Below are 24,803 nucleotides of genomic sequence, written 5' to 3'. Positions count from 1 at the left end.
TTATTACATACTAGATTCATTAAACAACGCATATATCCAAAAGATTGTCAAGAAGTCAAAAAGATTAAAGCCGCCAATATACACAGCAAACATTATAAGTAAACAGCAGAGTTTCCAAGACAAAGGAGATGCGTGCAACCACACGATGTGCACGCCAGACAGTAAAGGAAAATAACAATGAGTGAATAGTATTATATAGAAATCAACTCGGGGGAATGTCCTCTACGGATCACCCTCGAGCCGACAGTGCGCTCCATCTTGTGACTTTCTTCGCCAGAGTCAATGCTTTCCCTAGCGAAGTCGAAGTGCCAGTCCTCGCTGCAGGCAAAGGAATCTCCTCAACGGGCACGATTTCCTCCATGGAATCGCTCTTCCGTGAGTTATGCAGCGTCAAGACAGCCATCTGCCCGAGGAAGGTCGGATGTTCAAGGAGGTCCTCGATGTGAACCTGCAGTCCTTCCTGCTCGAGGAGCCAGACGACCTGTGCCATGTCGAAGACATCGCCTCCAAGTTCGAAGAAGGACGAGTCTAACTGGAAGGCAGATTGAGGCTCGTCGGCATTATTGCGAGGGAGGACTTGCTGCCAGGCTTGCGTCAGGACGTCCGAGTGGACGAGGATATCTGAGATGCTCCGGTCCTTCAGATGTGAAGACAGGAACATCTCATCGGACATTCTGGGAACGTCACGGACGGTTTGGCAAGGTAATGAGCGGAGCATGGATGGGGACGGAAGCCCGACACGGGAGTTGGCCAGCAAGCTTTGCACAGTGTCGCAGACCATGTTCAGGACCTTGGCAGCGAATTTAGGGCCGATGGGGCCCTTTTCTGAGTATCCTAGAGAGACACCCAGTTTGCCGTCGCTGGACGACTTGGAGAACAATGTCATGTCGGTGAAGTTGTCGACGACACCGGCGCCTCCCATCCTGTATGTAGTGTTGTCTAGCTGCATCTGGCCCTCATATTCGACATTCTGGTGGAAGACCGAGGTGGCAAAATATGTCGAGCTGGGCCAGTCAGTGCAGCGTCTGATGATCTCTCTGAATCCCAAGGCCTCGAAGGGCATATTGGCTATCTGCTGGTCTTGTAGATAGCGGAACAGATCAACACCAGTCCAGCCTTCTTTGAAAGTGACTCGAATTGGAATCACATTGAGACATGGGCCAACGGTATTTTCAATGCCTGGAATTGAAGTATTTCTGCCGCTGATTGTGAGTCCGAAGACTACGTCTGATTGAGCGGACAGCTTGGCCAGCGTAACCGCCCATGCGGCTTGCATGACGGTAGCAATGGTGACATTTTCGAGGACCGAGGGCTGGATCTCCAGTGTCTTTCTCTGCTCTGTGAAAGCACCAATATGGCGATAGGTATTCTCCTCGGTTCTTCGAATTACCTGCGTCATTTTCGATCCCTTTAGCAGGTTTGTCCAATGTTGATAGTGGTCTGGGGTGATCGCTCCCGACAGCATGCGCATATAATTCGCAAAGGACGGAGCCGGGGGCAGAGTACTGCCCTCATATCCCAATTTGATGGCTGACATGATGGTGGGCAGGCATAGTCCGTCGAATTGAGCATGCGACATTCTAATCAGGATTCGGTGGTGGTCGCTGCCCTTCTTCTTCACGATGTAGAACTGCACGTACTGTTCGCCTTGCCGCGCCTCTTGCTCGCGATCTTGCTGTTGGAGGTACTCAGTGTACTCATCCAAGCTCTTCTCGGTCTCATGAACAAAGATATTTGGTCGTATTTTTCTTAGCACCACTTGGAAGAATTGGCCATTGAAACAGACAAAGACCGTTCGGAGTATGTCGAAAGCATCAACAACTCGCAAGAGGCTCTCCCTCAACCTTTTAAGATCCAGCGATCCTCGTCCGTCGAAGAAGAAGTAGTTCAACATCCAGCGGGACTTGAACAATGTGGCCGTAATCGACATGGCTTGGAAGTCTGTAACAGGCAAAACGTCGGCAATGCCTCCTTTAAACACACCGATCTTCGGGCAGATTCCATTCTGCAGAGCGCTGTCGTTCAAAGGAACAGTCTTCAGGAGTGAAATCTCCGGTGGCGGTGGGCTCCGCTCTTGCTCAACCACCTTAGGGGGTTCTGCTGGCTTCTCATTGTCACTGTCGGTCTGAGAATCAGGCTCCGAACCAGACGAACTGTTGGAAGCACTGACGACCGCCAGCATATCTTCAAAGACAGGATTGTTGAAAACATCAGCCACAGTCAGTGTCAGCCCATCTTCGCGCGCAGCGCTGACCATCTTCATCGCACTTATACTATCACCACCCAATTTGAAGAAGCTCGCCTGGTGTTGGACAGTGTCGGCCGACAGGCCCAATGCCGAGCACCAAAGTTTCCATAATCTCTTTTCTAGGTCCATCAGTTTCGAGTGATCCTCGGTTAGAGTTGCCGTCGAGTCGGAGAGATCCCTTTCACGAGGCATGCCTCTCGCCTTAACTGTAACATGAACGCGTTCGGGGGGAGTGATCCCCTTGAACTGGCCCTTTTCACTCTCAGCGGTGGGTATGGCCAGCGTTCCTTCCTTGAGCATTTGACTAATTATTTCAGTGACACGGCGATCAATCAGCTCCTGAAGGGACTTGCTGTCAATGAATTGGCCGGCTCCCGAGGAGTGCCCCTTCATCCATTGTCCGCCACGGAGGTCCAACTCTGAGACCAGCTGAGACGGCTTGTTAATAAAGCAACTGAAAATATTGGCAATGGCATCTGCAAGATCATTTGCTTTGTCTCCGGGCACAGCATCGGTCCAGTATCGTAGCAAGATCCCTTCGTGGCCCTTGGCAGTCTCGACGTTCACAGTGACAGGGTACTGTTGCGGAAGTTAGCTTTCTGTTAATCATTAGAGCAGCTTACGTAGAACTTACCTCTGTCGGATCATGCGCCTTCTGTACATTGAAGGAGAGCAAGTCGTTTCCAGATTCTTCCGAGACGGCGTGGTGGTTTTGAATGGAGATTGTCGTGTTAAAGAGCTCTTTTTGTCCAAGTTCATGTTGAATACTTGCGAGAGAACAATCCTGGTATGGAAGGTTTTTGATGTAGTCGTCTTGCACTGCCTTCGAAATTTCCAAGAGAGTCTTCCCAGGTGAGAACCTGACTCGGCAGCAGAGCATGTTGAGGAATATTCCGACTGCTTCTTGAATCCCCGGAACTGGAGCGTCACGACCGGCAGAAGGGTAACCAAAGCAAACATCATCCGAACCAGTGAAGCTTCGCAAGACGATTGCCCATGCGGCGAGAGTAAGATTTGCGAGTGTCACGGAGTTCTTCTCGCAGAATTGTTGCAGCTCGGAATAACGGCTAAACGGTACCATCACTGATCCTAATTGACGGCTACCACTTGCTCCCTCGGAGAACGTCAGATGGCAGGGACGAGCATCGGACAAGTATTGTCTCCAGCGGGATAAAGCTTGGTCTTGAGATTTCCCGCGGATGAACTTGATATAGTCACTGAAGTGAGGCCCGGAGCCTTCTGGCAGCTGGTGCTTGTATGCCATTGCTAGATCTCTCAAAAGCAGGTCAACTGATCCGCCATCTATGATGGCATGGTTCATTTCCAGTTTGATGAGCACTCGTCCAGAATGAGTACTGCAAATTGTCAACTGGTGCAACAGCTGTGAGTTTCGTCCGGCGTTGATGTCACTGAGTTTGACTGCATCGAGTTTGACAAGAGCATCGGCATCATTGCAATAAAGAACGATGGCCCCTTCTTCAACTTTCCTGAGGACCAGCTGATCGAAGGTACCGTTTGCGTAGTTACTATCGATGAACAGGGTTCTCAGGATCGGATGCCGGTTGATAACTGCTGACCATGCGCTTTGAAGCATGTTTGGATCTACCTTGCCGGTTCCTCCAGGAGGGCACACTTCAAAGATGACATGGAACATGTACGCACTGGGATCCCGAAGCTGGCTCAGGAGAATACCCTCTTGGACTGATGAGCATGGATAGACGTCCTCTACTTGGCTCCAGGTCTTGATCCCTGCTCTTGGCAGCGTTGTGCTCGTGAGCTTCTTGAGCCCATCATAGGTTATAGGGAGCAAGGGGAAATCACTGAGGGTAGGTTCCGGCGTGGACTCCTTGAAGCGAAGCACATCTCTCTCAAGTACTCTCCTGCACTCTGAAATCCATTCGAAGATCTGATTTTCACGCTGCATCTGTCGATTGTACGTGAACGAGACCTGGAGCTTATCATTGACGACAAGTGCGGAAATCTCCAGGAGGGCAAACCGGGGAGTATCTGGACCCATGTCTCCAGCTAATCTGAACTTCTCCTCGTCGAACGCTTCTCCATAGTGCTTGAAAAGAGAGTCATCGCGTTCCAGTTGCTGCAGTCGACCAAGATAGTTGAAGACGATTTCCAACGGAACAGGGAACTCGGATGGCTCGATATTACTGGGCTGGAGAACGCTGCGAGCGAAGTAAGATCGCCCATTGTCCTTTATCTTCCGTCTTAGGTCCTTGACGCGTTTTGTCGTGTCGATGAAATCTGAGTCTTGAATTAGCTTGTCGTCTCGGATCTGTTGTGAGGGGAATTACCTGAGCATCTGTCGACCTGCAGTGGACACAGCGTGGTGAACCAACCCACAGTCCTTGAGAGATCAAGGTTCGAGTCCCACGATTCACGACCGTGACCCTCGTTATATATGGTTGGCATTCTGCGATCTGTGAAGACCCGACAGAATGACTGCGCAACTGCGGCGAGGAGAATATCGATTGTTTCTGTGCGCAGCGTCTCGTGGCAGCCACCCAGAATAAACGAAGTAACGTCTTCGTCCACGACAAATGATTCCATCCTGATTTGTCCGTAATGGTTGGGCACGCTCTCCATGCCCCAGTAGCTAAGGTTCGAAGGCTCAATGGCAAATGGAAGCTTAGCCTCATCTGTCTCGGATTTAGTATTCTCGAGTTGCAGTTCGCACCAGCTCTGGAATGAAAAGGGTTTCTCAGAAGGCAGCGAGCCAGACTCGATGAATTCTTGCAGGTCCTGAAGGATAATGCGCCATGAAACCATATCGACACACAAGTGATTGGCAACAAGGAAAAGGACTTGTTCGTCATCATTCATGTTGAACAAATTGGCCGCAAGGATCGGTCCATTCTCGATGTCCAGAGACGACTGGGTATCGGCAATCTTGCCCAACATCTCACGGGAGCTCATGACCGAGTGAATACCAACACGAACAGATGATTCAATGTCCTGTGTGATCGTTTAGCTCTCTAAGATCAAGTCAATGAGTAGATTTGCACGTACATTGGTAATTCGTTGCTGCCATTTTCCGACTGCAGATCTGCTGAATCTTGCCCTAAGCATTGAATGCTGGTTGACAATTGCCTTGAGTGCATCCTTGACGACGCTTGGCTCAACTTTTCGAGTAATGCGCACAGTCATACTCTGATTGAAGCGACCCGTTTCCTTGAATGTGTGTGATGATTTGAAGTACAAGCTTTGAATAGGAGAAAGAGAGAAGTATTCATTCGCCTTCTCCTCGACTTGAATGCTCGAGGTCTTGACTTCCGCTGCTTGGGTCAGCTCAACGATGGACTTGCTTTGGAGGATCTTGTGAAGTGTCAGGTTAAGCCCTTGTTTGCGAGCTCGAGAAATGACAGCCATTCCAGTAATACTATCACCGCCTGTGTTGACCAGTTAACCTCTTTGTCTCGCTTCATGAGAAGGACAGTGATCACTTACCCAGACTCACAAACGACCGGTTGGGATCGACCTTATTTGAAGGGAGGTTGAGTACTTGGGCGTAGATATCTTGCAAGATCTTGACCGACGTGTTCTTGTCTTCCTTGACGCTGTCCTCAACATGACCCCTCTTAATGTTGTCATAGTCTTGCATGATCCTCTCATACGTTGGCTCGTCAATATGCTCAATCCAGTGAGTAATCTTCTTCCTGTCCAGCTTTCCGGAAACAAGCATTGGCAACTTCTTGATGATAGCCCAGGTCTGAGGAACCATGTAAATGGGCAGCTGGGCCTCGAGATTCTTCTGAATCGCGATTAGTTCAGAATACGCGACTCTCGCCAGATCCTCCCGGCTAATAAGCTCGCATGCATTATCGGAGATGATACTCGAATCTGATTTCAGAGAGTTCAGGGAGAGAATTGTGACCAAACGCCCCTTAAGAAGACCATCCTTAGGTAGGATGACAACGGCATGACGGACGCGGTCGTCCTCATGTAGCCGATGCTCAATTTCGCCGAGCTCCATACGCTGGCCATGAAGCTTGACTTGGTGGTCTTTGCGGCTGATGTATTCCACCGATCCGTCAGGATTATACCGGACAAGATCTCCAGTCTTGTATATTCTTCGCGGAGAGGGCAGGGTCGACGGGAAATGCTTCATCCATGCGGGCTCATCCACGAATGCCTCGGCGGTCTTCTTGGGATTTTTTAGATATTCTCTTGCCAGAGCAGGACCTTCCAAAGCCAGTTCTCCGATGGCTCCCAATGGGGTAAGTCGATCGTGGTTTTCGGGATCGACAACCCAGGTCAAAGTACAAGGGATTCCGTAGCCAATGCAGGCAGGATCGGTGGTTGGGGATACGTTATTCAAGACAGCGAAGATGGTTGTCTCCGTGGGTCCATATCCATTGATTAGTTTCACGCGGTGCGCCCATTTTGTCACAACTTCGCGTGACAATTTCTCTCCTCCACAAGCAAGCACTTCCAGGGATGGAACGGTTGACGGCTCGATAATGCTGGCTATCGATGGAGTCAGGAAAGTCCAAGTGACATTCATACGCCGAATGGCGCCGGCGACGTCATTCAGGCGCTCATCCTCGCTTGGGATACAAATGCATCCACCGTGCATCAGTGTAGCTAGAATTTCCATGACTGCCGCATCGAATGTAAGGGACGCAAATTGGAAGGCACGAGAAGTCTCATTCAGGTGCACAATCGGCCCGAATGCCATAGCACTGCTTGCAAGTGCGCGGTGGTCGATGATAATACCCTTGGCACGACCAGTGCTTCCTGAGGTGAAGATCGCGTAGGCCATATTGGACGGCTTGACACGGCTTTGTCCCTTCGCCTGACCATTCAGGGCACCGTAAGCTCGGATTGTCTCCTTACTGACGGGAATGATTGTTTTGACAATGCCCGAGTAACGACTCTGATATTGAGGGGAGCACAGAAGAATGCGACCATCCACTTCGGCGAGGATTTCTTCATGTCTCGATGATGGATGAGCAGGATCGAGGGGTACGTAGGCACCACCAGCAATCAAGATCCCGACAATAGTGATGATTGCCCAGAGAGACTTATCGAGGCAAATCGGCACCATGGTCTCTGGTCCAACGCCACGAGAGACCAGATAGGACGCGAAAGACGATGCGAGTGCGTACATTTCTTTATACGTGACCTCGCCATCCCAAGCACAGACAGCTGGAGCATTTGGGTGGGTAGAGCATCTCTCGGAAATGATATCGTGAGCACATTTCTCCACGGCCTCGGGGTGCCTCTTGTTCCATAAGGCGACTTCGTTCCTATCAAGAGGGCTGAAAATCTCGAGCTCGCTCAACTTCCTCGTATCACCCTTGTTGATGGAGAGCAGCTGCTCGAGCACAAACGTGAACTGCCCGATAAGCTTCTCAGTCTGCCAGCTGTTCAGCACGATTTCGTCATGGTGCATAGTAATCGACACCTCAGAAGTGGCAACCTTGCATTCGACGACAAGTGGATGAGTGAAGAAGTCTCCGCTTGTTTGGTTGGGTTCAGCCACCCACAAGCCCTTGTCCAACTGGCCTTCTCCAGTCTGAATGACAAGCAGATTTTGAAATTCGCAAGCCGATGCTGTGTCACTATTGAGTTTTCGAATTCGCTGTAATCCTGAATGCTGATGAGGAAGCATTGTGGTGGTCAGATGATGAACATTCTCCAGATACTGGCTGATGGGAAGCTCGTTCTCGACTTGGATACGCGTAGGAACCGTGGTGAGAACGGGTCCAGCAATATCTGTGACACCATCAAGGTCGATATTTCTTCCCATCAGCGTCTCGCCGAAGCATACATCACCGGATCCAGTATGAGCCGAGATAACAATCGCCCACGCAGCACGAATAAGCTCGGGTAGTGTCAAATCAAATCCGCTGGCGGCTCGAGAGATCTTCATGCTGCTGTGATGCCGATTTCCTACACGGACAGAGTCCGGCAGGGAATTCTTGCTTTGTGGGAATGGAGAACATGACAGGTTGGCCAGTTGAGACTTCCAGTACTCGTCAGAGTCGGACATGTTCCGCTCCAACAGATAGTTTATGAACAAGCTGTAGGGAACCGTTCGGGCACTGGCTCTAGAATTAGTGTAAATTTCCTCCACTCTTCGCAGAACGAGCGGGATACTCCATCCATCGTACAGCGCATGATGGATTGTCCAACAGAAGAACCGGTCAGTCTGTGATTCGGCAATCGCGTAACCAGTCAACCGCCCGCCATTGTGTTTCGGCAGCTCGGGGCTCTCAGCTATCAATTCATCCAGAGTGGTTGCGGAGACCCAAGAGATCTCCTCTTTGTCAACAACGGCCTGCAAGAAGTTCAGAGACTCAGTATGTACAATACGTGTCCGCAGGATATCCAGCTCGTCCACAACCTGTTGCCAAGCAGCTTTGAACTTGTCGAGATCTATTCCGTCTGAGAGCCGGAAAATTGGCTGAGCAATATAGGCACCGTTCTGCTTGACTGACAAAGTGAGGAGACCCTCCTGTACAGGGCTGCATGGGTAAAGATCGACAATAGATGCTCGAGGTACGTCACACTGGTCCGTGACTTCCTCCAAGAGCTGTTCACGATCGACTGCGGAAGGCAGCAGGCTAAACGGAGTCATAGTCTGTCTGCTGGACTTTTCTTCCAACATGCCACAACGCTTGGCCATATTCATAAAGACTGGATCCTCGTAAACGCCGGCAAATGTGAGAGAGATTCCCCGAGAATTGGCGGCTCCGACGAGCTTCATGGCGGAGAAGGAATCACCACCTAAGCTGAAAAAGCTGTCTTCAGCACTGACCGAACCTGACGCAAGGCCCAGAGCTTCCTCCCAGAGGCTTCTGAGTGTTCCCTCGACTCCCTCATCAGATGCTTGTCTGGAGCCAGCTGTCAATGTAACGTAAGGCTTGAGCTGGTCTTTGGGCAGAGTCTCAACGGCTGCCCGTAGCTTCTTGCGATCGAGCTTTCCGGAGTTTGAGAAAGGCAGGCGGGAGACTGGGAAGAAAAGCTTTGGTATCAAACTTGGTGGCAGAGCCTTGGCCAAGGCCTCCCTAAGCTTTCTGACCTTTTCGCGTGTTGCTTCTGACATAGGAACGAGCAATTGAGAATCCAAATCAGCTCTCTCTAGACCAGATTGATCGTCAACAGTAAAAAAAGCTGCAATGGATCTGGCAACTGCCTTCGATTCGGGCTCGACAACCTCGACAGCCACCTGAGTGCCTCCAGGAAGACAAGAGATGCATTGTTGTTCGATTTCTTCCAGTTCAATGCGCTGACCGTTGAACTTGATCTGGGTGTCCTTGCGCGAGATGAAGCAAATTGTGCCATCCGGATTATAGCGGACAAGATCACCAGTCCGATACATGCGCTCCTTTCTCTTGAATATTCCCTGAAAGCCTGAGGCCTTCGTCCAGGCAGGCTCACTGATAAATGCTTCTTTTGTCTTCTGGTCATTGTTGAGGTAGCCACGGGCAACGTTGCAGCCCTCAAGTACCAGCTCACCCACAGCCCCGATAGGTAGGAGACGGTGATAGTTGTTAGCGTCAACCACCCAAGCGCGGCCACAAACTGCAGCACCGATTGAGTTGCAATCATTGTTAACGCGTACTCCTGCTTCATCCACTTTGACGCTCATCGTTGCCATAACGGTCGACTCAGAGGGCCCATACGCGTTGATGACGCACCTATCGGACCAACGCTCGATATGGCTCGCAGTCATCTTTTCACCTCCCGTAACAATAGTTTTCACTGATGGGACACTCTTGGGTTGGATCGTGTTTGCAATTGACGGAGGACAACTGATGAAGTTGGCGTTCAGTCTCCTGATCGCACCGGCCAAGTCGTTCATGCGCTCTTCTTCACTGGGAACGCAAACACAACCGCCCGTCATGAGGACAATAATAACCTCCATTATGCTCACATCAAAAGTATAACTGGAGAACTGCAGAGCACGGGTAGTCGTGTTCATTCCCAGGGTACGAGCAAAAGCTGGTGAAGACACGCTGAGAGCAATGTGTTCAAGAACAGTCACTTTTGGCTTGCCTGTTGTTCCAGAGGTAAAAATAGCGTAAGCTGCGTTGTGGATGCTGGGTCGGGTCATCGACGCAGTAGACGATGCGTTTGGCAGTTCATTGAGTGTTTCTTCGCTCACGATATAGGCGGCACGGGATATCTGGCGAGCCTTGTCGAGATATTTGGGCGAGCAAAGGACGATATGAGCGCCAATATCGTCAACCAAGCCCCTAAGTCTCGCTTCGGGATGAGTGGGATCCAGGGATGCGAATGCTCCTCCAGCTTTCAGAACCGCAACCTGTGCGATGACTGCCCAAGCGGACTTTTCAAAGCATAATCCAACAAAGACCTCGGGTTTAACCCCCAGGCAAACAAGGTGCTTTGCCAATTTAGTTGATAGACGGTCGAGTTGTTCATAAGTAAAGTCTCCGTCCCACGAGCAGATTGCAGGCGAAGTAGGGTGGCTCAGCACCTGCTGCTCAATTATCTCATGTACGCATCTATCAGGTCTCTCTGGTAGCGTAGCGTTCCACTCTCGTATTTGTTGACAAGCACGTTTGCTGAAGAAGTTGATATCCCCTATCTTATGGCCGACAGGGTCATTGTCGATAATCTCCTCCAGAATGTGCTGGAAGCAATCAACAACACTCGTGATATTGGCGCTTGACAAGGCGTCTGTCCGGTATTCGAACAGAATTTCTGCCGATACAGATGAAAATCTAGGGTTGACAGTAATAGTGCAGACGCCTTTCTCGGTGTCGTGGAGCAGCCTTGATAGGCCGTTATTGTCACTGGGAAGTTCGATAAACCTGTCGAACTTGAACACAGTGTTGAAGAGTGAATACACGTCAAGACCAAGTTCATGCTGCACTTCCATCTGGGAGATAGCATGCTCCATCGCTTGGCCCAGTTCGCGCTTCCTCTGCTGTGCAATTAACCCAAGGTCTGAGTCGTCCTTGAGAAGAAGCCTGCTTGGGAGTACTTTCAGGCACTTCGACCCCTCGGGTTGTGGCGTTGCAGGGTAGTAACCATAGCAGACTTCTTCTGAGCCGGTATAGCATCGCAGAACCAATCCCCAAACGAGCTGTAGCACAATGTCCTCGGTTACTTCAACCTTCTGGCAAAAGCTGCGTAGATTGTCCAGATTTTCAATCGCCAATTTTGCCGAGCTAAATCCACTTCTTTCGTTGTCCGGGTTCAAAGAAGGGAAAGCACAGGACTCGGCATCAACAAGGTACTTCCTCCAGTAGGCAGTATCAGGGCTGGATAAGTAAGAAGTCTGATTCTTGCGGAGAGCCATGCCACCGATCGTCTCTTGAGAACGGAGATCCGTCTTCAAGTATTCGACGTAGCGTGCGAATTGTGCCAAAATACGCTCAAGCTGGGGAGCGGACAAAACCTGTTCGTCGTAGCAAGCGCTCAGCTGAAGCTCCGACTTTGCGAGACTGCAGAAGATGGCTAGAGGATATGCGAGAGCAGGAGTCTGCAACTCGCAGTCGGATCTCGCAACGCAGAAAAGGTTACTGAAGCTGCACGCACGGGAAGTATCCGCGCTGACGTTTCTGATGCGCTGAAGTCCAGCTCTCTGGAAGGGAGAAGCAGCTGCTAGGCGCTCTTGGGTCTTCCCCATGAGTTCCGCAATGGTCATATTCTCATCCATTCGGAATCTTCTCGGAATCACGGTGGGCGCCGCTTTATCGGAAGTAGAATCCAGCTGGTCGAGAAGCAATTCTCCAAAGATGACATCGTCCGATCGAGTGTAGCCGGATATAGTGAGGGCCCATGCGGTAAGAAGCGCGGTCTCAAGGGTCGCCCGTTCCAAATTGCTTATATCACGCCATTCAATGTTGCCGTTCCATTCGTACGTGCTGGTAGTAGAGCTCCTATGGGTAGCACTTGTCGATGAAGGGAATGATTGGGAAGGAGAGGTCTTCGGATTGGCTAATTCAACCCGCCAGAAATCATGGAAGCTTTTCAGATCAAATTCGAGGAGTGTCCGTGCAGGAAGGTCCTGCGCCTCATTCCTCAAAAGCCGACGGTCAAGCAGACCAACTGAAGTCAAGGGCATTCTGGGAACAGGAATGTACAACCTCGGAACTTGAGTCGCAGGCAGAGCACTCAGCATATGCGTGTGCATTTTGGAGACGAAATCAGAAAATCGCGAGGAAGCTTGCCCAATTATAGATCTCTGGCCATCAGCCTTCTCCAAGTGAGTTGACGTGAATTGAACGAAGACAGCCAGGTGCTCCGAGGATTCATCGTCATCTGAGCAGCGAATCGGCTCCACAACACAAGGATGGTCAGGTAATGAAAATGCATCGATGCACTGTTGGATTTCCCATATGTCCACCTGCAGTCTCTGGGTTTGTCTTTCCTTTCTTCCCATGTAGACCAATGTGCCATCCGAATTGTAGCGGGCCAGGTCCCCGGTCTTGAACATCCTCCGTGTCAGTCTCGAGCTTTCGTCACGTTTCTCGTGGTCATTGCTGGCTTCGTCTCGCTCAAAGTTTATAGTCCAAACAGGATCCTCAATGAAGCCTCTCTGAACATGCTCATTGTCCAGCAAGTACGCAGCAGCGATGGCCGGACCCTCAACGACCACTTCACCAACAGTGCCAATGGGGACCAGAAGGTCATGATTCGAAGGATCAACAAGCCAAGTTATGCACCCAGCCGCAAGTCCAAGGTTCCTTGTCTCAGCCGAGATTTGGCACTCTGAGGCTTGAATGCAGCTTGAAGAGCACTCGGCTGCTCCGTACAAAGAATGCATACGAACCCTTCCTGACCAAATTTTCCTAATCTGGTTTGTCAGGATCTCACCATAGAGTGCCAGTACCTGCACATTGGGGACCTCGGATGGCTGAAACAGAGATGCGAGTGACGGAGTCATAATGACTGTGTTTGCTTGGGAGGCATTGATTGATTGTGGGAGGTTGCTGAATCCATCATTCGCTGGAATACAGACACAACCACAACGCATCATCGTACCGAAAAGCACTTGCAGGAACATGTCAGACGTGTAGGTGGCGGACTGGTACACCTTGGTCGCTTTATTCACTTCGAGAGCCGAAGCGAAGCTCTCGGCCCGTGTCATAACCGTGAGATGCTGAAGTGTGACACCTTTGGGTTCCTTGACACTACCGCCAGTAAACACAACATAAGCCTGGTGCGTTGCCTTATTTGAGACGCGTGGTATATCATCGGAACGAGGAAGGTAGTCGAAAAGTGACCTTCCCACGGGCACGACATAGGGAATTGTGCGTTCCAGAAGCTGCGCTTTGTTCGGGGACGCAAGAGCGACTTGAACGTCTTTGTCAATCAACAACTTCTCGATAAAATCATATGATTGAGCTCCGCCGACTGGAAGGCAAATACCACCGGCTCTCAGAACCGCTAAGATAGCAACAATTTGCCATGAGGATTTGTCGAAATCAATCGGCACAAAGAGGCCAGGTCCCACGCCGAGCTTGGTCAGATAGAACGCAAGAAGCGAGGACAACTCATTGAGCTTGGCGTAAGTGAGATTTCCATCCCAAGCTGCAATCGCAATAGCTTCCGGGCACTGCTTGACCTTGTCTTCGAGAATCTCAGGGATGCACTTGTCAACAGCCTTAGGAAGAGTGTTGTTCCAGGCAGCGATTTGTTGTTTGTTCTGTACGCTCAATTGATCCAGTCGGCAAATGTTCTCGTCGCCATGGTGAATTATGTTTTCAAGGGACCGTAAAAAGGTGCTGGCAACATTCTTCGCCTGGCCTTCAGACAGAGAGGTCGTCCAGTAGTTGAGGTCAATATATGCAACATCATCTGTGGCCTCGATATTGACGTATACCGGGAATTCGGCAGGGTCATGGATTGATCCCACCTCTACAAGTCGCATCTCATCCCTGTTGCTGAGAGTCTGCGGTGGAAGTTTCCGATAGGAGATGCCTGAGTTCAACAGAATCGTGTCTGACAGTTTCAAGGCATGCTGGATATCAATGAGGGAAGTGTGCCTGTACGGTAGACTCTCCATGTAATCGTTTTGCACTTGATTCAAGACGTCTTTGAGACAGGCGTCCTCCCTGACCTTCATTCGACAAGCCAGAAGATTAATGATCGGTCCGACAACAGAACCAATTTCATCGACCGAGATATCTCTCAAAGAAGCCATGTAGCTGAAACACACATCGTTGGAACCGCAAAACGAGCGGAGTGTAAGTCCCCAAGCTGCACTGAATGCCGTAGAAAGCGTCAATCCACTGCTCTCACATAGTGTCTGGAGCTCTTTCAAGGATGAGAAATCTAGACGAATCGCTTGGAGCCGCTTGTTGGACGGTCTTCCGTCGTTGAGCATGGGGAAATGGCACGGCTTGATATCGGAAAGATAAGAGCACCAATAATTAAGGCCAGCACTGTGAGAGCAGCTCTGCAAGTACCGCATGTAATCCTTGAACATGGGTTTGCGGTCGTCCCGAAGCTGACCACTGTAAGCCAGTTGCAGATCTCGAATGATCAGGGAAATGGACGTTCCATCCATGGCGGCGTGGCTTATCTCAAGTCTKCAAAATAGTTTGCCAGTTGCTGTCTCGCAGATACTGAAACGATGAGCAGGACGGTGGTCACGATAGTTCACGGGCTGTTGATTGTCAAAGGTTGACAGCACATCACGTTCGGAGGAGCATCTCAGCAGAGCGGGAGCTGGATTGTATTCCTTGAGAACTACTTGGCAAAACAAATCATGGCTTGTCAGGTTCTCCAGGAAAACTGTTCGTAGCATTGCATGATGCGAAACAACCTTCTGCCAAGCGAGGATCAAACGATCGATGCTAGGTTTGATTCTGACGCCTTTCACTTCGAAGGTATCATGCACAGCATAAACCGAGCTGTCTCGGGACTGGCTGAGAAGAATACCTTGTTGCATGCGCGAGCAAGGATAGACATCCTCGACGAGATCAAGGGAAGTAATACCCGCGCTTGGTAGCTTCACTGAAACCATCTGGTCGAGCTCCTCGTAGGTGAGGGAGAGCATTGGGAAATCACTCAGTGTGGGTTGAGGGGCCAGAGCCTGCAGCTTCTGGCCGAGAGAAGCAAGCAGCTGATAGCAACGTGATATCCAGTCGCGAATGCTGTCTTGATGCCGCATGAACCGGTTGAAAGAGAACGTAAACCGAAGTTGGCCTTGCACTACCAATGCTGAAATTTCCAGAAGTGCGAATCGTGGAGTTTCTTCGCCAAAATCTGCTGCACCTCCACCCTGGCCAGTCTCACCAGCCATGTGTCCCATAAGCTGGAAAAGGCCGTCCTGCTTCTGCAGATCGCGATGCTGCCCCACGTAGTTGAAAGTCATTTCTAGGGGGCAGTGGTGTCGGCATGTCTCCTGTCCTTTGCCGGTGAACATGCGACTTGCGAACTTCTGTCGGCCATTATCTGACACCTGCCGACGCAGATCTTTGACACGGGTAACAGTCCTGGCCGGATCATCGGAAAAGATTTCGCGTACGAATATTGGGTAAAGGGTCGTAAACCAACCCACAGTCCGTGATATGTCTAAACTCGAATCCCACACTTCTCTGCCATGGCCTTCATTGTAGATCACGGGCAAAGTACGCTCTGGGAAAGTCTGTCCGAATGCGTGCAGGAGAGCAGCGAGAAACAGATCAACCGGCTCTGTCTGTAGACTCTGATGACATTCCAACAAGATCGAGTGAGTGCTATCCGAATCAATCTCGAAAGTCTCACAGACTACATCCCCATACGTCATCTGACGATGCTCCATTCCCCAGTACGCAAGGTCTGGAGCAGGAAGATCCTCCAACTGCAGTCCATTCTCGGAGGCCAGAGACTCGCATTGCTCGTCTTGCAGGCGGCACCATGTCTGGAACGGAAGGGAGCTGTTCTGTAGAACGAAGCCTTGAGGGTTTAGCAGGAAATCTTCCAAGTCCTCCAGAATGATACGCCACGAGACTATGTCAACGACGAGATGATGAGCCACCAGGGATAGGAGATTGTGCGACTCGTCGTCAACATAGCAGAAGTCAACCGCAAAAACAGGGCCGACGAAGGCATTGATGCACAACTGGCTTTCCGCAATAGCATTCTCGATCTCATTCTGCGAGGTCGTATAATGCCTTCGCCAGCGGTAAGAGCCAGAGACATCCTCAGTAATGCGCTGCTGTAAAGAACTACCAGCACCGGGATCGACTAGCCGGCTTCGAAGCATGGAATGGCGCATGACCACTGCCTCGACTGCGCGGCGCATATCTTGATCGTTGATCTGGCGGTCGATGCGAGTGAGCACACTTTGATTGAAGTAGCCCTGACCTTCCTTGCGAACCATAAAATGCAGTTTCTGTATTGGGGAGAGCCCAAAAGGTTCCTCAATCGTTTCGTGGTAGGCTACCGGTTGAGTCACTCCCTTGACGCGCGTGGCTAATTCTCTGATGGATTTGCTGCGAAGTATCTCCTGCACAGTAAGACCAATGCCTTGCTTCTTGCAATGGCCAACACAGGTTATAGCCGCAATGGAATCTCCTCCTAGACTCAAAAAGCTTTCGTCAACGCCGATGCGATCCTTGGGTATGTTGAGTACACGACTCCAAATCGACGCCAGTTGATCCTCCGTCGAGTTAGCGGCACGAGTATTGGCGGCCTCAGTAACTTGCACTTCTGGATTTTCTGACATGTTCGAAACCCAGGTCACAATATATTTCCGATCTAGTTTACCAGACACAAGCATCGGCAAAGTCTCGACACATAGCCAGACTCCAGGCACCATGTATGTCGGCAGCCTAGTTGACAATCGTTCCCGAATATCCTTGACATATCGAAGCTTCTCACGATGCTCGATAAGCTTAAGGGGCACCGCATCATCTGTCTCCAATGCCTGTCCAAGGCCAGCGGACAGTGACAGGACGGCCACAAGTTTTCCTTGTGCGAACCCGGACTTGGGAAGCAACACTACGCAGTGCTTGATGTCCGTGTCTGCGCTCAACTGGTTCTCAATCTCCCCAAGTTCAACTCTCTGACCATGAAACTTGACCTGTGCGTCTTTCCGTCCTATATACGTTAATGATCCCGATTCGGAATTGTATCTTACCAAATCACCGGTCTTGTAAAACCTTCGGTCTGAGCCACCAGCAGGATCTCGCTTCGTCCAGCAAGGGTTGAAAATAAATGCTTCGTTCGTCTTCTGTGGGTTATTGATGTAACATCGCGCAAGCGTTGGTCCTTCCAGGACCAGCTCACCGGGGCAACCAACGGGTACAAGCTGGTCGTGGTTCGCAGGGTTCACGACCCAGCAGCGCACTCCGACTGGCAAGCCAATATCCCTGCAATCTGAAGAAGGAGACATATCAGCATTGAGGGCAGCTGCAACAGAACTCTCTGTTGGGCCGTATCCGTTCACAAGCTTGAGATGAGACCATGTCGCCAAATGTTGCGGAGACATTGCTTCGCCGGCTAGGACGAGAGTCTCTAGCCCTGGAACAGCCGCAGGATCGAGAAATCCAATAAATGATGGTGTCAGAGATGCATGATTCACTTTCATCTCGTTTATCACGTTGGCAATGTCATTCAGACGTGCTTCTTCGCTAGGGATGCAGATGCAAGAACCGAATATTAACGAGCTGAGGATATCGACTAAACTTGCGTCAAAGGTATGCGACGCAAATTGTAAAACTCGAGTTGATGGATTGAGGCCAAACACTGGTCCATGAGCCAGCGCACCTGAAAGATATGCTCTATGCTCCAGCAGTGTGCCCTATTCTGGAGTTAATGCCAAGGTTACCGAATTGGAATTGAAGGAGACGCACCTTTGGTTGCCCAGTAGAGCCGGAAGTAAAAATGACATATGCTGCGTTTGAGCTCTTCACTGTCGTCGAGGAGAAAGCACCTGTGGGAAGATCCGGAAGGCCATCGACGGTGTGCTCGTCCAACGGTATTAGCGTTTCTGCCACCGTCTGGAGCTTGTCTGCTTGACTTCGAGAGCAAAGCATAATCCGCGCCTGCACGCCTTGCACGAGGGATTGCAATCGTGCTGTAGGATGAGTTGGGTCCATAGGTACAAAAGCACCGCCAGCTTTCAGGACAGCGAGCATCGCCACGATATTCCATTTCTATGTTATCTATTAGCACTGCAATTTGAGAGCAGAGCTCGACCGAGTATGTCAAGTCATATGATGAAATGACGATACCCGGCATTCTATGTCACTTGGGAATCTGTAGCACTCACCGACTTCTCGAAACAGAGGGCTACGCAGACCTCTGGGCCAACTCCTCTTTCCTGAAGATTATATGCAATCTTGGAAGAAAGCGAATCCAATTCTTTGTATGTAAGACTACCATCCCAGGCGCAGACCGCCTCATTCTCTGGCTGGAGAAGAGTCCGCTCATGGATCACTTCATGAATGCAGCGTTCGTGCTTTTCTGGAAGCACTGAATTGAATTTGCATACTCGAGACCAATCATTTTCTGGAAAGATGTCAAGGTCGTCCACTGCTGTATCTTTTGCTGCAAGGAGATCTGCTAGGATATGCTGAAAAGCACCAGCAATGCTTTTCATCTGTGCGGCGGGCATGTCATTGTTCCACCATTCGAAAAAAATATTTACCTCCTCCTGCAGGACTTTGACATGAAGTCGAACCCGACACTGCAGATATGTTTCAGAAGGTTGCACGGGAAGATAAAGAGTCTCTCAGTACTTACCTCCTGAGGAAGCGCTATTGGCAGGCTGGATGGTAGTGGGATAACGGGTGAGGTTCCCTTAGAATCATGACAGATTCGTATCATCAAAATTGTGTTGAAAAGCAGGGCATTTTCAGAGGCTGTGAGCGAGCTTCTGTCTATCTCGGCATCACTGTCGATAGTGTTGTTTGTCTTCACTTGGTCGAAAAAAGTCTTAAGGGAGACGCCTTCTTTCACTGATACTTTGAGGATAGCGGGATCCACAGCCTCCAAAGATTGTACTAAATCTTGAGACTCGTTACCAATCTGATGGTAGCCAAAGCAAATATCTTCGGAGCCTGTGTAGCGATGTAGAAGTACGGCCCACGAGGCCTGTAACAAGTGGCTCAATTGGCCTTCGCGCCATGCAGATAGCAATCCAGAGCTTTGAAGAGCATCTGTTCGCAGTTTCATGGAGATAGGGCGTTTCGGGCCATCATACGTAGCACCAAAGTTAGGCAAATAACATGGGACGGTTGACTGCGCCATGGTTCTGTACAATATCTGCTTAAAGATGGCCCCTTGAGGAAAAGGGTGTTCAAAGTCTAGACAAACAGAGAACGTTACTTGACAAAAGAGAGCGCCGCACGTCCTTTTGGTCTTTCTTTAAAGTGAAAGCTAAGATCCATCGCTTCGATATGGTCCTCAAGTCATCGACATCTCCTTGAGACCAGGCCGAATTAGGCTCGTGGAGCTAGCGACGCATCTTCTCGGGAGCTTTTGTCCAGAACTCAGAATCTGACCAAACTATAATTATAGAATACGAAGATCCATTTGCCTCATGGCAATGAACCTGACGGCTGAGAGCCGTGGAACAACCCCTTGGGGCGTCAGGGGGCTCTGATCAGCCGTGATCCCCTCCTGTTACCTCCGTGTCGCATCACCTTTTCCTTGCTTCTGGCCCGTGGCCACAGGAACGGGAGGGTCGGAGAAACAAGATCAATAGATTGCAAGATATCCTGGAAATGGCCCCAGTGTGGAACTAATGGAGTCATGGGCATGGAAGCCGCATAGCCATGGAAAGCTGGCAACTCCACAAGGTGGCGTATCGTATATCTGACGAAAGAATAATGGCAGAAAAGAACTGCAGGGGTTACAAGGGACATGGGTACCATCTGCCACTCACGATGAGCTGCAAGCGAGAAGATCGGCCAGGAAAGCCCCTGTTTGCATATTCCCAGTCACGATCTGGGGCATTCATCCGCGGTCTGGAACCATATCTCGATTAACGACGAAGTACGTCAAGAATCAAGGATGTCCTTGGTCAGGCTGATGGATGTACCTACGTACAGTAAGAGGCTTCTAGCAGGAGACGACCCACTGGTACTCCCGAACATTTGATCGAATCACAGCAGAAGTGCAGGGCTTAATCGACACGTAGCGTCCTTGTTGGGAGAACAACACTCAGAGTGGATACAAAATAGGATCCCAGGTCTGATCTGGACTCGAGTAAGACTGAGAGCCTGGGAGCTCAGACACGGAAGAGCTTGCTGAGGTACAGAGAGTGACCTAAGGACACAGCTGGTACTTTCCCAATCAGGAAGTCAGATGCTGATTGACTGATTGGTCCACGCTAGCTACTACGGTGTCGAAGTACCAGAAAGGCTGGATTTACCAAGATTTTTTTTATTATTGCTTGGTCAAGGTAGGTATAGTCAACGTCTACCTAGCGAATGCTATACCCACGCCCTTTACACAAGCGGAAGAACCACATTCAGCCCCGTGACAAGAGATTCAGCATCCCGTCCAGTATCTATTATTACTGGATCCAGAGTTGTTGAAAATCAGCCTGGTCAGGAACGGGAGCGGTCCACTTTCAGTGTAGTTCTTCATCTCCATGACCTGGCTTCCTGCAAAGGAAACAAAAGGACTGTTGGGCTATTGGCCGTTGATTTCGCGTTGGAAGAACTATCTAAAACTATTGACTGAAGAAACAAGGAAAATACACATCAAAGTCTGAGGAGCATCAAGGCACTGACCGGTTAGTGGGTAAGAGCTATGACTCGCTAGTCTCTCGAATAGAGGCAGAAAGAAAAGTCAAAACAAAAATACCTCTCTAGCTTATACTTAAAAAGGAAAAAGAAAAATCAAGTTTCACAGCACATTACAATCTGCTTACATTGCCATCTATTGTTGTCATTACCTTAGGTACCTCTGTACCTACTGATCAACAGTGACCCTGAGAGGTTGCATTCAAAAAGCCTACAATGGTACTATTATTATTGCTCCGTGAAAATCGATTTTGACACGTCTCTCTCGCTTATATACTGCACAGAATCATATCCCTTGATTGCATGTCATAAGACAGCTAGCTACCTCTTCGGGATATGTTGAACCTTCGGCTTCTGCGTGCCGATGTTGATCCCGCAACAATGATGTGTAAAATGCAAAATGTCCGATCCCGACTCAATGGGACAAAAGGAAATAGTTCAGTATCCACAGGATTGCGGGTACTAGTCTAGATATCAATAATACAACGTGTTGGTAGTCCTAAGGCAGATGATCTCTATCGTTTTTAGGTAATTTTGGAGAACATTCCATGAACTGAAGTGGCCCCGTATGAACTGGTGTGATGCCGGGCAAATCCGATATGATACCAATAAGATCCATCGGGATGCCTGTTCCAAGTTTCCGTCTCTATCCACCTCTGGAAATTGAAGATTTGATCTCGACATTTGACCTTAGATATTATTATTTACCATGATGTTGCTAATAATTAATGATGACTAGAGTATTCGACCCTAAAAACAAATACTATGCAAGGGAGACCAGGAAGCGACGCTCGCTTAGAAGCTTTTCTTCCTGAGCGTCGGTGTTTAATTTGACATGCATAAGCCATGGAGAGGTGGCGTAAGGGCCCGATTTCTGCTAAAATCGGAAGATTCCTATCTGAGTTTTGCTCGCACCGCTAGTTCATGATATATCAGAACAGGGTTCATCATCGGTGTTCCTACCAACTATTCTAACCCGCTTTGGAAGATCTACTGGCTAAGGACAGCTCGTAAATGTCCGGCTGTTCGAGAAATAATTCAAGCATATAGTGATGCACCTGGTCATGTAATCATATCGATCTGGTCTGGTAACAGAAATTGTTATTTTATCTGGAGGATATTTGTCATTATAGACTTCTCTCAGTGCAAAAATCAGAAATTCTGAATAAATTATAATGACATTAATCGATGGAGCTGTAAGCAAATTATACCAGTTTAGGGTACTCGCAAAAGTCTTACCTAAGTTACCTTAGCCCTCTTAGCGTCCATGGATCTGTTTGCTACCTAGATGTCTTAGATTTGGCGCGATGCTAATATAAAAGAGCTCTAGTGCCATTCTAGCCTATCATCCTTTCTGACCAATATTATTACAAGCTATGATACTATCATGATGCTATGATCGGCAGTGGGTTCCACTCCAAGCTGTCCTACAAATCTTCCTTGACACTTTGACAGTCACTGGAAAAGATAAATATAAGGCATGTCAAGTAGCTGACAGTATGGGCTAATGTCGCGTGATTGTAGTATGTAATCAGTTTCAGTAACTAACCAACTTCGAACCACTACGATCAGGGATCTCAACACTCAACAACTGATCTCCACGGAGATTGAAAACAAGGTAGTGAACCAGACTATCTTAGCTTCCGCGATGCGTACCTGAGCCAGACCAAACTTCCGGCCATTTCCATGAATTTTAACTTTCTGGACGGGATCGCTGCTCAAGTGTCTGCCGGAACTACTCCGTATCTAAAGGAGACAAAGCCTAAAGGTGCCAATAAAGCAGGATTTGTGCGGTGGACAATTTTTTTAATAGTGGGTACTAATATTAGGAAGTGAACAAAAAAGGTGCCGATACGGGACCGCCCCAGTCTCGGCTTCCGTCGGTGCTTCCCTACCTACTCCTTAGTACCGCAGTACCTTCGTGAAGTACTTTGTACAGATCAACAGACTGCCTGTCTTCGACCCTAGACTAAGGCAGAAACCCTGTCAAGTACCCAGAACTATTTGCGTGCTCTCTCATCCCTATTCCAGAGTCCCGTCACCCGCCTCTTTATTGGCTTAGACTGACTGGCTGTCAATAATTGCGCTTTTTGAATACCGGCTTCAACAATCCCTAAGCGGCAGCCACATTTCAATCTGGCTGGCCCAAGTGCATCAGCGGCTGCAGAAATCAAGAGAAACCGAGATGCCTGCACGTTCCATTTGCCGCCCCCAACGCCTCCTCCGATTCTCCGTCGGTCACGACGTCTTTATGCCTGGTAGCTTGCAACCCTACATAGTACGGTGTCTACTTAGTGATCTTGTATCTGTGACTATAACCATGCGGTGAGGATGAAGCCACTGAGACATCTCGCCATGGCGTGCCGCCAACACGCCACCGATAACAGGGGTTATTTGGAGATCGACGGAGACTCCGTGCTTTTAGGTCTCCTCGTCGTCAAACTCAATCGAGCAGTGGCACGGATCTGGGATAATGCGTTCCTAGACAAGAGCCCACCTGATGATTGACAAATTCTGCCTGACACGTCAATGGCTCGGCTCTTAGGCTCTTATGACTCTGCAGCTCAAGAGTCAATGGGCTCTAGACCACATCTGCGAGGCAGAGTGGAGACGACCAGATCTCACAGAGGAGTAAAATATGGGTCCTCAGGCAGAGTTTGTGAAGGTGATGTAAGACATACCCTATGGACTCCGTACATGATCTCCTCTTGTTTAAGCTAGGCTTCTGATGCAGAATGAGGAGAAGTCGAACGTCAACGGAGGAATAGTGACTTGGAAGCAGCTCCCTTGTACGCCGATTGGACTTATTTTGTGGTATTTGAATTCTTCGTAGTTATCCATACGGCGAGTCCAGCGACTACAGTGCAGCGTCCACTGTTGTACTACTTGGACGGCTCTCAATTCGGACCGGTACTAATTTGATGGTAGAATAAGTCACAGTAGACCCCAACCTGAGCACTGCAGAATTCTCTTTTCCATTTGGATCTAAACTGGCGGTACATTCGCCATCAATCTCATACAAAGCGCCGAAGTGAAGTGGAGAAGGCTTCGTTTTTTAGCCATATTAACCGCGTACACAATAGGTAAGAGTGTTATGTAAAGCAAACTAGGTACCCCGGAAGGACAAAGCAGGCTTGACTTGACCTTATGCGCTGTGTGCCAGGGTCGATGTAATAATGTTACACAACGCTTGCCCTCGTGTCGAATCGGACATTTCGCCCACCCTGTCATATTGCTCTGTTGATACGAGGAGTGGAAGCACTACTAAGCCAAGCTTGCATTTTTCAAGCCCAAGAACTACCCGCCTCCGTACCTTGGTACCCTCAATATTACGGGTCTTCACATCCACTCATACCACCTCGTCTCTTGTTCCTAAAGAGGCAATTTGTAAGCAGAGCCCTGCTAGTCTATCCTGCAACCTGCACCATTAATCAGGGGAGTTAAAAAGAAATCGACGAGCAAAAATAAAATGGCAAAAGAGGGGATACGACGGCAAGTGCCGCAAGTCAATCAAGGAAAAAAAGAAATTATATACATTAGCTCGACGCCTCGACACTGTCGGAGCAAATTGCACCACGCCTTTGCATAATGATGGAGGTTCCACACAGTCTCTTAGCCTGCCACGCTGACTCCATCGATCGTCGGTGGATATCTTGGTTATTCTTCTACAAAGTACTCCGTACGAGGTTAACGTAGTTGCAACCAAGCCATTGAGTGTAAGGTAAGCCCGTGGCAAGACATTGACTTCAGCTGGCCTAAGCAAGTAGAAGAACGCCTCACGAAGCTACAATTCATCAGATCTTTTTTTGTTTCGGCGCAAGTCATACGAGACTCCGCTATGATAGCCTTAGAGATGCTGAAGTACGTCTCAGCGGGAT

General features: G+C 49.5%; 1 protein-coding gene across 1 annotated transcript; it reads right to left on the bottom strand.

Moving 5' to 3' along the window:
- Positions 1-229: 229 nt before the first annotated feature.
- nrps1 (nonribosomal peptide synthase Pes1) lies at positions 230-19,423 on the bottom strand (the record flags this gene model as incomplete). The annotated part of the gene is made up of 8 exons (XM_043298800.1): positions 230-2,827; positions 2,883-4,504; positions 4,555-5,215; positions 5,270-5,649; positions 5,708-17,972; positions 18,025-18,327; positions 18,444-18,860; positions 18,917-19,423. 8 exons carry the CDS (start codon positions 19,421-19,423, stop codon positions 230-232), a joined length of 18,753 nt encoding a protein of 6,250 aa, XP_043154735.1.
- Between the last annotated feature and the right edge of the window lie 5,380 nt (positions 19,424-24,803).

The sequence above is a fragment of the Aspergillus pseudoviridinutans genome, assembly GCF_018340605.1.
Source record: "Aspergillus pseudoviridinutans IFM 55266 DNA, scaffold_2, whole genome shotgun sequence".
NCBI lineage: Eukaryota > Fungi > Ascomycota > Eurotiomycetes > Eurotiales > Aspergillaceae > Aspergillus > Aspergillus pseudoviridinutans.
This window is presented reverse-complemented; position numbering and strand designations above follow the sequence as displayed.